The following is a 13,934-nucleotide window of genomic DNA, read 5'->3' as shown; positions in this document are numbered from 1 at the left end:
ACATTGGTGCTGTCACATGACCATAACGGGATCCTCGGATGGCGCCATGGGGACAGGCTCAGCATGAATTGACTAGCAAAACTTTCCCAGCAGCCCTAGGTGGGAGGGTCGACCAACATCCCCATTTTGCAGATGGGAAAACTGAAGGCTGCAAGGCGGGAGTGAGGATGGGGGAGGGGTGGGGATAGTTAGGGGCTTGCAAGGTCACACTGCCAGTAAGTAGCAGAGCCCAGATTTGAATCAGCATGATGGGACTCAAAATCCATACTCTTGGACTGGTCCATGTAGTAGGGGTGGACATTTGGCAGGGAGCAGAGGCAGACAGATGATGCAAAAGAAAGCCAGCGGAAATAATAACTAAGAGTTAAGATAGATGGAAACAACATGCAATGATGAAATATGCAGGAGTGTGGTGGCCAGGGGTGTCCAGCGTGAGTGGTGGCCCGACAGGCTTCTCAGACAAGCAACAGTTGTCAGGTCTGAGCAAGCCACGGAAGGGATATAGGAATTAAGCACCTTTATAAAACCCCTTGTAAACGCCCTCAAATCAAAACCAGCTGGGATGGGAATTCCCTGGCAGTCCAGTGGTTAGGACTCCAAGGTTCACTGCTGGGGCCCGGGTATCCCTGGTCGGGGAACTAAGATACCACAAGCCACGTGGTGTGGCAAAAAAAAAAAAAAAAAGAACCAGCTTGGAAGTGTATGATAAAAAACCATCCTGGTCACTTCACACTCATTAGGATGGCTTTTTTTTTTTTTTAATCAGAAAGTAACAAGTGTTGGAGAAGATGCTGAGAAACTAGAAATTTTATGCACTGTTGGTGGGAATGTGAAACGGTCCAGCCACTGTGGAAAATGGCCTGGCAGTTCCTCAAAAATTAAACACAGAATTATCAGATGATTGAGCAATTCTACACCTGGGTATATATCCAGAAGAATTGAAAGCAAGGTCTCGAAAAGATATTTGTACACCCATATTCACAGCAGCATCATTCACAATTGCCAAAAGGTAAAGACAAACCAAGTGTCCATTGATGAGTGGATGAGCAAAATGCGGTTCTTCCACACAATGGAATGTTATTCAACCTTAAAAAGGAAAGATATTCTAACACATGCTACAACATGGGTGAACCTTGAGGACATTATGTTAAGTGAAATAAGCCAGACACAAAAAGGACAAATACTGCATGATTCCACTTATATGAGGTGCCTGGAGTGGTCAAATTCATAGAGACAGAAGTAGAAGGGTGGGTGCCAGGGGCTGGGGGAGGAGGGGATGGGGAGTGAGTGTTTAATGGGGACAGAGTTTCTGTTTGAAAAGATGAGCAAGTTCTGGAGATGGATGGTGGTGATGGCTGCCCAACAGTGTGAATGTACTTAATGTCACAGAAGTGTACAATTAAAATGGTTAATTTTATGTTATGTGTATTTTGCCACAATTTTAAAAAACGCAAACAAACGAAACACCATCCTGGACAGAGTATCAACTGAGGATTCAGAGATTCTTAAAGTTCTAGGGCAGAGTGTGGACCAAATCCAGCTGAACGATTTGTCCTGAGAGCTAAGAATGGTTTTTGTAAAATACATTAATGTTTTCGGATCGATGTTTGTAATTAGTGGGATGACAGGAAATACCAACTTTGAACCCCAACTGAGCAAAATCTTATCCCCCTGAACAAGCGTTCCCCTCATCTTTCTCGTGAGTAGAACTGACTTACAAAAATGTTGTGCTCAGGACTTCCTTGGTGGCGCAGTGGTTAAGACTCTGCGCTCCCAATGAAGGGGGCCCAGGTTTGATCCCTGGTCAAGGAACTAGATCCTGCATGCATGCCACAACTAAGGAGCCTGCGTGCTGCAACTAAGACCCAGTGCAACCAAATAAATATTTTTAAAAGTCATGCTCAATTATTATCATTCTATTTTGAATTTCATCAATAAAAAAATCTGTGGGAACATGTTTTATCTCTCGTTTTATTAAGTGTCAACATAATTTCCTCGATTTTGCCTGAAATATCTCCTATGTGGCCCTTTCCAGAGTAAGATGCTGGGGGAATTCCCTGGCATTCCAGTGGTTAGGACTTCACGCCCTTACTGCCGAGGGCCCAGGTTTGATTCCTGGTCGGGCAGCTAAGATCCCACAAGCCACGCGGCACAGCCAAAAAGTAAATCAAAATAAATCAAAATTAAAAAAAAACAGACTAAGATGTTGGGCCGTCCTGGTGAGGGGATCGGCTCTGCCTTGGTAGTTTTCACTCCTAAGCTCTCCCAGGTTCAGCTCAAAGTTCTAGAAGCTGGAGCTGGGAGAAACCCCTCAGCTATAGACGGAAAGGCGTATGAGCTAATGCAAATCCATCTGGTGGCTCGGTGAGGAGAGTGGGTTTCTAGAAGTCAGTGCAAAGTGGACCACCCCTCCCCCCGACCCAGCCCGCTCAGCCTGACTCACCCATGCCTCGGAGCTCCACTGCCGGGCGGCACAGCTGGGGGGCTTCCCGGACCAGGCTGACCTCAGGACAGTCCACGTGAGGGGCGCACAGGTCAAAGTCATCCAACAGACCCTCAATGCCCCCCGAGATGCCCCGGCAGGAAATCCAGTTCATGCTGCCTGTGGGGAGAAGACGCGGTGCTGTGGGGAGCATGCGTCTCCTTCCAGCTCATCCTGGGAGGTGGGTTCTCACCTCCCCATTTCTCCCAAGGGCTCTCACTCTCGGCCATGCTGACATTTGGGGCCGGGTCATACTCTGTGGTGGGGCCGTCATGTAGGGTGTAGAGAGCAGTGTCCCTGGTCTCCATCCACTAGATGCCAGTAACTCCTCTGCAGTCACAGTAATCAAAAATATAAACATTGACAAGTGTCCCTTGGGAAGCAGAATCACCCCTGGTTGAGAATCATAGGAATGAATATGATGGATGAATGAATGGATGGATGGATGGAGAGATAGACAGGTAGATGATCGATAGATAGATAGGCAGACATAGATGGTAGATAAATAGAGATAGAGATAAAAGATTGATAGATAGATGGATGGATGGATAGATATAAAGATGATAGATATAGGTGGTAGATAGAGAGATAGAAATTATAGGTAGGTAAGTAGATAGATAGTTAGGATACATTTAGATGGATGGATATAAAGATGATAGATACAGAGGGTAGAGAGAGAGAGATATGACAGATGAGATTTTATATTTATATATATTTATAGACAGAGAGAGGAAGAGATGATAGATATGATAGATTATAGATAGATGTGGATAGGTAGGTGATTGACAGATAGATAGTTAGAGGATAGATAGATAAACAGACAACTATATATGGTAGATAAATAGAGATAGAGATGGTAGATGATAGATTGACAGATAGATAGACAGGGTCTCTCTCATTCTAAGGCAGTTTCTTGCCCTGTGTACTATCAACTAGCCCTAGATGCCAGCAGCATACCTCCCCCATTCGTGACAACCAAAATATCTCCAGACATCACCTAGTGTCCCCTCGGGGGGGCAGGGGATGGTGGCGCAGAACCGCCCCTGATGAGAACCAGTGCCTTAAAGGAGACAAGGATTTTGAACTTCCCCCTCCCCCTTTCCCCCTTGTCAGGCTCTGGAAGGCGGGAGCACCGCAGAGGGTTGGGGACCTGCTCAGCCCCCTCCGAGATGGGTCTGGTCCTTACCCAGCACCTCCTGCTTCAGCTCCTCGATGCGGCCTGAGTGGATCAGGTGGTAGGGTAACTCCTTCAGCTTCCGCAGGTTTGCAACCGTGTCTGAGAACCACAGGGGCTGAGGGGCCACCTGCAGAGGAGGAGGGGGCTGGCAGCCAGGCCACTACGACACAAGCTCATTCACTCACTCCACAAACATGGGCCAGGCAAGGCACCAGGTGATGCTGGAGGGCGTGGGGGTGGGGACACAATTCCAGACAGAGATGGCCCACACCATCCTCCACCCACAGGCTGGGCTGGGACAGGAGGGGCTTGGGGCTCAGGATCCAAGGGGCATTGAAACTGGGTCTCACAGGATAAATAGAAGTCTGTCTGGTGAAGTGTGTCGGAACCATTGGCATTTCATAGCGAGGGACTGCCATATGCAAAGGCTGGGAGGTGGGAGAGAGCAGGACAAGAGTTTGAGAAGGGCTGAATTATAAGACAGAGTGGGGGATCATGGCGGGGACTGAGGCTAGGGAGGTTGTAGAGAGTAGATCACAAAGGTACTGAAGAGGTTGGACTGGAGACAGAGGGCACTGGGGAGCCATGGGAGGTGTTAGAGGAGAAGCATGATCAGATTGGATGGTCAGAAGCATCTGACCATGGAGGATGGACTGGAGCAGGAGATCCTGAGGCTAGGAGACCAGGAAGGGCGTCAAACCACAACCCAAAGAGAGGATGTGGTTGAGCCTGCAGGGGTTCTGGGTCCACAGGAGAGGATCTGTGAGGTACCGGAGAGGAGAAAGGGAAGCATTGAGAAAGAATCAGACCTGGCCCAGCCTCTGGCCTCCCCTGTCCAGGAGGAGAGACAAAGAAAAAAGAAAAATCAAACTATAACCACTACTTAAAAGTGTATTTCCTAGTTGAAATCACTGTGCTACAGTTACACAAGATGTTAACAACAGGGGAATTTAAAAGAAGTGTCCACAGGAACTCTCTGAATACTCGTGGCAACTTGTCTGGAAATCTAAAATGATTTTGAAACTAAAAGTTTCTTTTGAAAAGTCTGAGTTCTGCCTCAGAGTGAAGAGAGCATGGAGTAAAGGACAAGTAATCAAGGGACTTCGCTGGCAGTCCAGTGGTTAGGACTCTGAGCTTCCACTGCAGGGGACATGGGTTTGATCCCTGGTCTGGGAAGATCCCACAAGCCTCGAGGCACAGTCAAAAAACAAAACAAAACAAGTAATCAAGAAGGAAGGAAATCACGGAAGATTTCCTGAAGGAAGAGGCATTTGAGCTGAGCCTTGAGGATGTTTGAGAGACAAAAAAAAAAGAGGTAGTGACTTGCAAGCTAAGGACCCCAAATCTTAGAGCTCCCTGGAACAAAAGAAAGACTGGGAAGAAATGTGTGAATAGTGAGTGACCTGGGGGAGGGAGTATAGGAGCAGATCTTCCCAAAAGGGGGAATTGTGGACAGTTTTATTTTACTGTTTGATCCTCTCTGTGTTCTCCAACAATCACACACTACTGTCCTAAGTGGAAAACAAAATGTGTTATTTTTAAAATGAGCAATGCTTTGGGGGTACCAATAACTGGAAATTGGATTGTTCCAGGGAATTCACAAAGGAAAACGTCAAAACCCACGCCCCTCCCCGCATACACACACACACACACACACACAAAAAAAAAAAAAAAAACAGGGAGGAAACTGGTGTGTCTCAGGAGGAATCAAAGCGTAGGCAATTAAAATTCTGGGATGCCATGACTTTGGGGATATGCTTCTGAATGTTGTGATTTTGTTTTATCCTCTGGAAAGTTGGGCAGGGGGTTGCATAGTCCTCATCTGCTGCTCGCCACCCTCCAAATAATGCTCAGCGGCGGAGGTGACATCTAACCCTCCAGGGGTAGAGAAGAGAAGGTGGTCAGGAGGGAGTTTGGGGTGGAAATGATGGACAGAAGGAGGCATGTGGTCCCTGCCTTGCAGGTGCAGCAGCTTGGAGGCTCCAAGTGGGGAACAGGGGGCCCTGGGCACCTCACCTTGTGGTCCAGGTTCAGGGGTTTCCCCACAAGTGGCAGCGTGATGAGTTTCTTGGTTCCCTGGCTCCAGGTCCCTGAGAATAAGTCGGCCAAGACTCCGTGACCCTTGGCTTTCTCGGGCCATGACAGGAAGCGCTCTCGGACCACCTTGGCCAGCTGTCTGCAGAAAGGGGACACTGGGCGAGCTCAGAGGTGGTCACTGGCCTTCTAGGAGGCGGTTCCCCAATGCCAGTCCACCCTAAACCACCTTCCAGATGCTGGCTGGCTTAGCTGACCACTATTTGTTACCTATTCTTTATCTCTCAGTCGGCCCATCTTACTTTTATTCCTTAAAGAAATTTACTTTAAAAAGGAACATTTGGGGCTTCCCTGGTGGCGCAGTGGTTAGGAGACCGCCTGCCGGTGCAGGGGACGCATGTTCGTGCCCCGGTCCAGGAAGATTCCACATGCCGCGGAGCGGCTGGGCCCATGAGTCATGGCCACTGAGCCTGCACATCCGGAGCCTGTGCTCCACAACGGGAGAGGCCACAGCAGTATATATATATATATATATATATATATATATATATATAAATATAAATATATATATATAAATATATAAATATAAAACAGTATATATATATATATGGCAGTATATATATATAACTGAATCACTTTGCTGTATACTTGAAACTAACACAAAATTGTACATTAACCATACTTCAGTTTTAAAAAAGGAACAGGGGGCTTCCCTGGTGGCGTAGTGGTTGAGAGTCCGCCTGCCGATGCAGGGGACACAGGTTCGTGCCCCGGTCTGGGAGGATCCCACATGCCGCGGAGCGGCTGGGCCCGTGAGCCATGGCTGCTAAGCCTGCGCGTCTGGTGTGCTCCGCAACAGGAGAGGCCACATCAGTGAGAGGCCCGCGTACCGCAAAAAAAAAAAAATAAATAAAAAATAAAATAAAATAAAAAAAGGAACAGGGACTTCCCTGGTGGCACGATGGTTAAGAATCTGCCTGCCAATGCAGGGGACACGGGTTCGAGCCCTGGTCTGGGAAGATCCCACATGCCGTGGAGCAACTAAGCCCGTGCGCCACAACTACTGAGCCCGTGCACCACAACTACTGAAGCCCATGTGCCTACAGCCTGTGCTCCGCAACAACAGAAGCCACGGCAATGAGAAGCCCACGCACCGCAATGAAGAGTAGCCCCCCCGCTCGCTACAACTAGAGAAAGCTCTCACGCAGCAAGAAGACCCAATGCAGCCAAAAATAAATAAATATATATATATTTTAAAGGTGGAAACCCAAATGTCCACCAAAAAAATAAAACAATAATAATAAAAAAAGGAACATTTGGGTTCCTTAATAAGTTAAACATAAAGTAACTTACTGTATGACCCAGCAATTTCACTCCTGGTTACATACCCCAAAGAATGGAAAAACAGGTTTTCAAACAAAAGATTGTACATGCATGTTCACAGCAGCACTAGTCACAATCACGCAAAGGTAGAAACAACCATGTGTCCATCAACGAATGAGTGGATAAATAAAATGTGGTCCATCCCTACAAGGGAATATTTTCAGCCATAAAAGAATGAAGCACTGGCACATGCTATAACGTGGATAAACCATGAAAATATTACGCTGAGTGAGATAAGCCAGACACAGAAGACCACAATGTGTGTGATTCCATCCATACGAAATTTCCAGAACAGGCAAATCCATAGAGACAGAAAGCAGATTCGTGGTTGCCAGGGGCTGGGGGAGGGGGGATGGGGAGTGACTGCTCATGGGGACGGGGTTTCCTTTTAGGGTGGTAGGAATGTTCTGGAAGTAGATAGAGGTGATGGTTGCACAACATGTGACTATGCTAAATGTCACTGAATTGTTCACTTTCAAATGATGAATGTTATGTTATGTGAATTTCTCCTCAATTTAAAAAAGCAGTTAGTTGTGGGAATTCCCTGGCAATCCAGTGGTTAGGACTCTGTGCTGTCCCTGCCGAGGGCCCGGTTTGATCCCTGGTCAGGGAACTAAGATCCCACAAGCCGCGGGGCTTGGCCAAAATTAAGAAGAATAATGATGATGATGATAAAAATAAAAAACCAGTTCGTTGTGTTAGAGCTGGTGGTAAACGCTGCACTATGTGGACTTGGCTTCCTGGGAATGGGGAGTGAAGAAGGATCTGGAACAAGGAGGAGCCTGGTCAGTGAGTCCTCGCTCTCGGGGTCCCACCTAGACAGTGTCACCAACCCGCTCGACCTACCTGTGGGCGATGGCCAGGAGTATGAAGCCATCCACGGGCCGCCTGGCCAAGCAGTTACCCAGATCTCGACGAAGCTTCACCCACAGCAGGGGTGGGAAACGCAGCAGCTCTTTGCTGGGCGGGGTCCAGTCTTGGTACACAGCCTGCAGGACCTCATCATCCAAGGACAGGACATCCTTCATCTCTGCCTCCGAGAGCCCATGCCTGCAGGGAGAAAGGACAGGCATTGGAACACACCTGTGTCTTCTGCACTTGGAGGACTCAGAAGCCGAGGAAGGGACAGCTCTATGGCATCCTGCCCATCACCAAAGTGTTCACCATGAAGATCATTATTTGGACGGTGCCCACGGCCAGCCGGTACCAACACCTGGTTACAGCTGTACCCATCAAGTAAGATGTTTCCTGATCTTTCCTTTTCTCACTCACCTACAGAACCCTGAACCATCCCCTTCCTGACCTCAGAGGAGTCAGGCAGCACCGGGAGGGAGAGAAGAGGTAACTTAGGAAAATAATGCAGAAACCACCCCCATGTGTCCTTGCCTTAAAAAGGAAGTGGCTTTAAACAGGATAAGCATTGAACTGGAACGGACTTCGTAATACCTGTGAGCATTTGCCTGGAAAAACTATGGGACTTGCCGACAAATTTCCTCAGGGTTGGAGAACAATCAGGGTTCATTTCAGAGCAGGTGAGAGAGGGAGGCTGGCTTCTGCTTACAGGGAGTACAAACACCTTGTGTGTGTGTGTGTGTGGGTGGGTGTGTGGGTGTGTTTTTTCTATAGCTAAGACAGCAAAAGAGATGATTTATTGTACACATGTTACATTCAGCCACAACTGAGAACAGAACTAGTCCAGAATGTCACAGGTCCAGGGCAAAGGAAGGGACCGTTTTGATACAAGCAAGGTGGGTCTCTCAAAGGTGGTTGAGGTGATCGGAATGGCCATAGATGTTCCAGATCCACTGAGACAAGTTCTAGACAGTAGGCAAGCAGTCCAACAGTTTGTACCAGCGTCCCTGTCCTCTAGCTTCCCTTGTTCCTGCTCCTGTGCCTTCCATGGGTGTACAAGTTTACTTGGACCTCTGCTTCACCTTTCTCCTTTTGGGCTTCAGCCTGAGCATTTGCTTCTTCCACTTTGCTCTCATGGCGCAGAGGTTTCTCAGAAGATGGCGCTGATGCCGAGAGTTGTGTTTTTTTTTTTAATTCCTTGATATTGATCAAAGTCTTCATTTTGATCAAAACACTTGCCATATTCTTTACACATATAGAATACCTGCTCACTTGGAATTTTCTGCTGTCCAACGAGGTGGCGATTAACATCAGTATTCTCTGAGATCTCTTCCACTGAGACCGTCTCATCTTTGACAATCACAGGTGTGTTGCTGGTGGTGTTCTCCACACTTTCTCCATTGGGGTAGACAGGCCTTTTCCCTAACCTGCTTTTCTCCTCTTGACGGGTCTTTCCAAACCAAAATTCCTGGGAGCCACACCACTGGGGTTTACTTGGTAGCACCATGGTGTGGGCCTGTGTTTCCTCAAAAATTTCCTCCATCAGAATAGAATCTTCTGGGACTTCCCTGGTGGTCCAGTGGTTAAGACCCTGTGCTTCCAATGCAGGGAGCACAGGTTCGATCCCTGGTCAGGGAACCAAGATCCTCCCTGCCTTGCGGTGCGGCCAAAAGAAAAAAAAAGAATAGAATCTTCTTTCTCACTCTTCAATACACTCTCAATACAAACCAGGCTTGGGTCTTCTCTTTGTGGTTTCAGGCACAATGGCTTATCCACCAGATAAAAATGGGACATCCCAGCAGGCTTTCGACATGGATATCCCAGGGAAGCACAGTCCCATACTTCTCTGGCATCACATCACTGTACAGGGCCCTCTGGGCAGGGGCCAGGTGAGTCCATTCATTCTCAGGGAAGCAGACAGCTGCAACCTGGAAGGCCACTGACATCAGTAAAGTACTGGCATGTTTGCTTAACCACTATTCACGGAGTGTCATCTCTTGTGCTGTCCTCTGGAGGACAGAGAGCTGGACGCCCATGAAGCTTATCTTCTAGTGCAGACAGCCACATAGAAAATAACAGAAAAAAAAAAAAAACACAAAGAGTTTGGGTAACACCAATTGCTAGGAAGAAGATAAGCCAAATCACATGAAGGAGAGTGACAATGTGAGTGGTAGGGGAGAGATGCTTCTTGGAGCAGGTGGGTCCCTCTGAGAAGGTGTCACAAGAGCTGGGATTGTGCAGGAGGGAAGGAGCCAGTGTGGGAAAATCTGGGGCCAGGGATGGGAGGCAGCCAGATCCAACAGGCCTTGGTAAGGAGTTTGGATACTTTTCTAAAAGCATTGGGAAGTCACTGGAAGGGTTTAATCAGGACAGAAGAAATTCAGTCTCATTCATGATTTTAAAATCTCATTTCAGACAGGTGTTCCTACCAAAACTTGTACAAGAATGTTCACAGCAGCAGTAGTCACAATTGCCAAAAGGTGGAAATAATCCAAATGTCCATCAACAGATGAAAAGATAGAAAAATGTGGTTGCTATGGACTGAATATGTGTGTCTCCCCCAAATTCATATGTTGAAGTCTTAATCCCCAAGGTGATGGTATTAGGAGGTGGGGTCTTTGGGAGGTGATTAGGTCATGAGGGTGGAGCCCCCACGAATGAGATTAGTGCCCTTATAAAAGAGACCCCAGAGAGCTTGTCCAATGGACCCCTTGTCTATTCTGTCATATGAAGTTTCAGTGAAAAATGACGGTCTGTGAACCAGGAAGCAGGCTCTCACCAGACACCAAATCTGCTGGTGCCTTAATCTTAGACTTCCCAGCCTCCAAAACTGTGAGAAATAGATTGTTTATAAAGCCACCCAGTCTTATCGTATTTTTGTTATAGCAGCCCACATGGACTAAGACAGGGGTGTATCCATACAATGGAATATTATTTGACCATAAAAAGGAGCAAAATGCTGATACACACTACAATACAGATAAACCTTGAAGACATTCTGAGTGGAAGAAACTAGTCACAAAAGACCACATATTGTATGATCTCATTTATATGAAATATCCAGATCAGGATCCATAAAGGCAGATCCATTCGTGGTTGCCAAGGGCTGAGGGAGGAGGGATGGGGAATGACAGCTAACAGGGACAGGGTCTCCTTTCAGTAATGATGGAAACGTTCTGGAACTAGATAGAGGTGACGGTTGCACCACATTGTGAATGTACTAATGTCACTGAATTGTAACACGTTAAAATTTTAACTTTACAGTATGTGAATTTTACCTCAATTAAATAATCTCACTCTGCTAAATGCAATGAGGAATACTGAATTGGCTCCAGGACCAGAAAAAATGATATTGGTGGAAAAATTGGTGAAATCTAAATCAAGTCTGGAGTTGAGATCGCGGTCACGTATCAATGCTAATGTCCTGGCTGTGACAGCAATGCTGTGGTTATGTTGGATGTTAACACGAGGGGAAATAAGGGGCAGGATCTATGGGAACTCTGTTCAACCTTTTTATCTCCGCTGTAAATGTAAAATTATTTCCAAATAGCGGTTTATTAAAAAAAAAAGTCTCATTCTTGCCTCTCTGGGGAAGGGGCTTGTTGGGGGATAAACACAGCGACATGGAGACAAGTGAGGGCCTGGGGCACTTGTTCAGGTGGAGACGGGGATGACCTAGGACAAGATAGGGACAGTAGGAATGGGAAAAAAAATGGTTGGTTTAGGATGTGTTAGAGGCAGAGCCAAGAGGACTTTCTGATTATGGAGGGAAAAAGGATGTGGAAGGAGAGGAAACAGGCATGACTCCCGGTTATGCAGAAGGTGACCCCACTAATAAGAATGGGGGGACTTCCCTGGTGGCGCAGTGGTTAAGAATCCGCCTGCCAATGCAGGGGACACAGGTTCAATTCCTGGTCCTAGAAGATCCCACATGTCACGGAGCAACTAAGCCTGTGTGCCACAACTACTGAGCCCGCACCCTAGAGCCCACGAGCCACAACTACTGAGCCCATGAGCCACAACTACTGAAGCCCATGCACCTAGAGCCCATGCTGCACAAGAAGAGAAGCCACCACAGTGAGAAGCCCGCGCACTGCAACGAAGAGTAGCCCTTTCTCGCCGCAACAAGAGAAAAGCCCGCATGCAGCAACGAATACCCAGTGCAGCCAAAAAGATAAATAAATAATCAATTAAAATTTAAAAATTAAAAAAAAAAGGAATGGGGAATCCTCTGTTGGAGCAGGTTTGGGGGCAAGAGACTTTGCTAGACACAGTCATGAGGTACCACCATGTTTGTGACACCTGCCCCCTCTTAGCCCCTGGCAACCACTAATCTACTTTTTGTGGATCTGACAATACTGGACATTTCACATAAGTGGGATCATATGTCATATCATCTGTGCTCAACACTGACAACCCCCTGCCTGGGGGCATGCCTCAACCTCGTCTGTCTAGGCTTCAATAGCAGGAGTCTACAATAGGGGGAAGGAGACTCCAAAGGGACGTAAGAGCAGGTGAAGATCTGTGAACAATCCTGGGCCAGTGCCATTTTCTTGTCCTCCCTAAACCTGCTTAGCTCAATATTAGGACCTGTACCTCTTTGCACCTCCTCATCCAAGTTTGCAGCTGAGTCTCCAAACTCAGCTGGAGGGAGGCAGAGCAGAAAGCCTTCCTCCATTTGTCAGATGGGGAAACTGAGGTTTGTGTATTCATGTCGCTGAATGGCCAGGGGAAGAGGAATTCAATTCCATCCCTGCTCTTAAAGATTTTGTGTCTCATCAAGTCTAGAGCAATGATGTCCAATGTAGTAGTCACCAGCCACACATGGGCGTTTAAAGTTAAAAATTAATAGAATTTAAAATCCAGTTTCTGGATTGCATAAGCTGCCTTTCAAGGGGTCAACTGCCACTGCAGCTTGTAGTTACCACATTGGACAATGAGACACAGAGCATTGCCATCATCACCAATATTCTACTGGACGGTGCTGGAAAGACTGGGGAATGTGCCCACGGACAGCTGAACCACTAGGTTAAGAGCCCTCCTCCATCCCCAAAGACATCCCTTTGACAATGTGGACACAAGACCTCATCTGCCCCCTACATGGGACCTGCCTTGCCTGCACTGCAGACCAAACTCTGTGTGTGAGGTCACACAGCCCTGTGTTTGATCCTGGCTGAGGGATCTTGGCCGGTGATGTCCCTTTGCAAGTATGATCTTGTTATTCCTTCCAGAAGCCACACAGAACAGACACTCTCCCAGCTACCCCCCTACAGAGGGGGCTCGGAAAGGCCACAATGCATGCCTAACACAGCATTTCTCAGCCTCTCACTGTTGACACTAAGGGTTGGATCATTCTTTGTTGTGGAGATTGTCCTGTACTTTGTAAGATGTTTAGCAGCATCCCTGGCCTCCACCCACTAGGTGTCACCAGCGTGATAGATAGATAGATAGATGAGAGATAGATAGACAGATAGATAGATGATAGCTTATAGATAGGTGTACATAGATGCATGTATGGATGGACAGACGAATATGATAGATTATAGATAGATAGATATGATAGATTATAGATAGATGAAGTAGATAAATAGATGAATGGATGGATAGATAGGTATTATGGTAGCTGGATAGAGAGATAGCCAGACAGTATCTTTCATGCTAAGCCAGGGTTTCGCACCCCCAGCTCTACTGACAACTGGAGCACCATGATCCTCTGGTTGGGGGAGGGTCCTGTGAACTATAGGGTGTTGAGAAGCATCCCGGGTTTCCATCCACTAGATCCCAGTAGCACCCCATCCCCCAGTCATGACAACCAAAATGTCTCCACTGTTGAGTGTCCACCTGGGGGGACACAGAATCTCCCTAGGTAAGAACCACTGGCCCAGAAGTACTCAGATTCTGAGAACCAGGCTCTCATCACTCTAGGTCAACTCTGTGTGTAAACATAACATATTTTCATGCAACAGGACATACCAAAATCACCTCCCCTAGAGTCACCCTCCATAG

General features: G+C 47.2%; 1 protein-coding gene across 1 annotated transcript in view; it reads right to left on the bottom strand.

The window, feature by feature from the left end:
* Positions 1-13,934, bottom strand: part of NWD1 (NACHT and WD repeat domain containing 1) — a gene marked incomplete at both ends in the record, with an annotated part of 63,872 nt that overhangs the window by 32,603 nt on the left and 17,335 nt on the right. The window contains 4 exon segments of the mRNA XM_082650378.1: positions 2,444-2,602; positions 3,669-3,786; positions 5,676-5,835; positions 7,923-8,126. Of these exon segments, the coding sequence (XP_082506504.1) occupies positions 2,444-2,602; positions 3,669-3,786; positions 5,676-5,835; positions 7,923-8,126 (641 nt within the window).

This window comes from Grampus griseus (assembly GCF_964374135.1).
Source record: "Grampus griseus genome assembly, chromosome: 3".
Classification (NCBI taxonomy): domain Eukaryota; kingdom Metazoa; phylum Chordata; class Mammalia; order Artiodactyla; family Delphinidae; genus Grampus; species Grampus griseus.
Note: the sequence above shows the minus strand (reverse complement) of the source record. Positions and strands in the feature narration are given on the sequence as shown.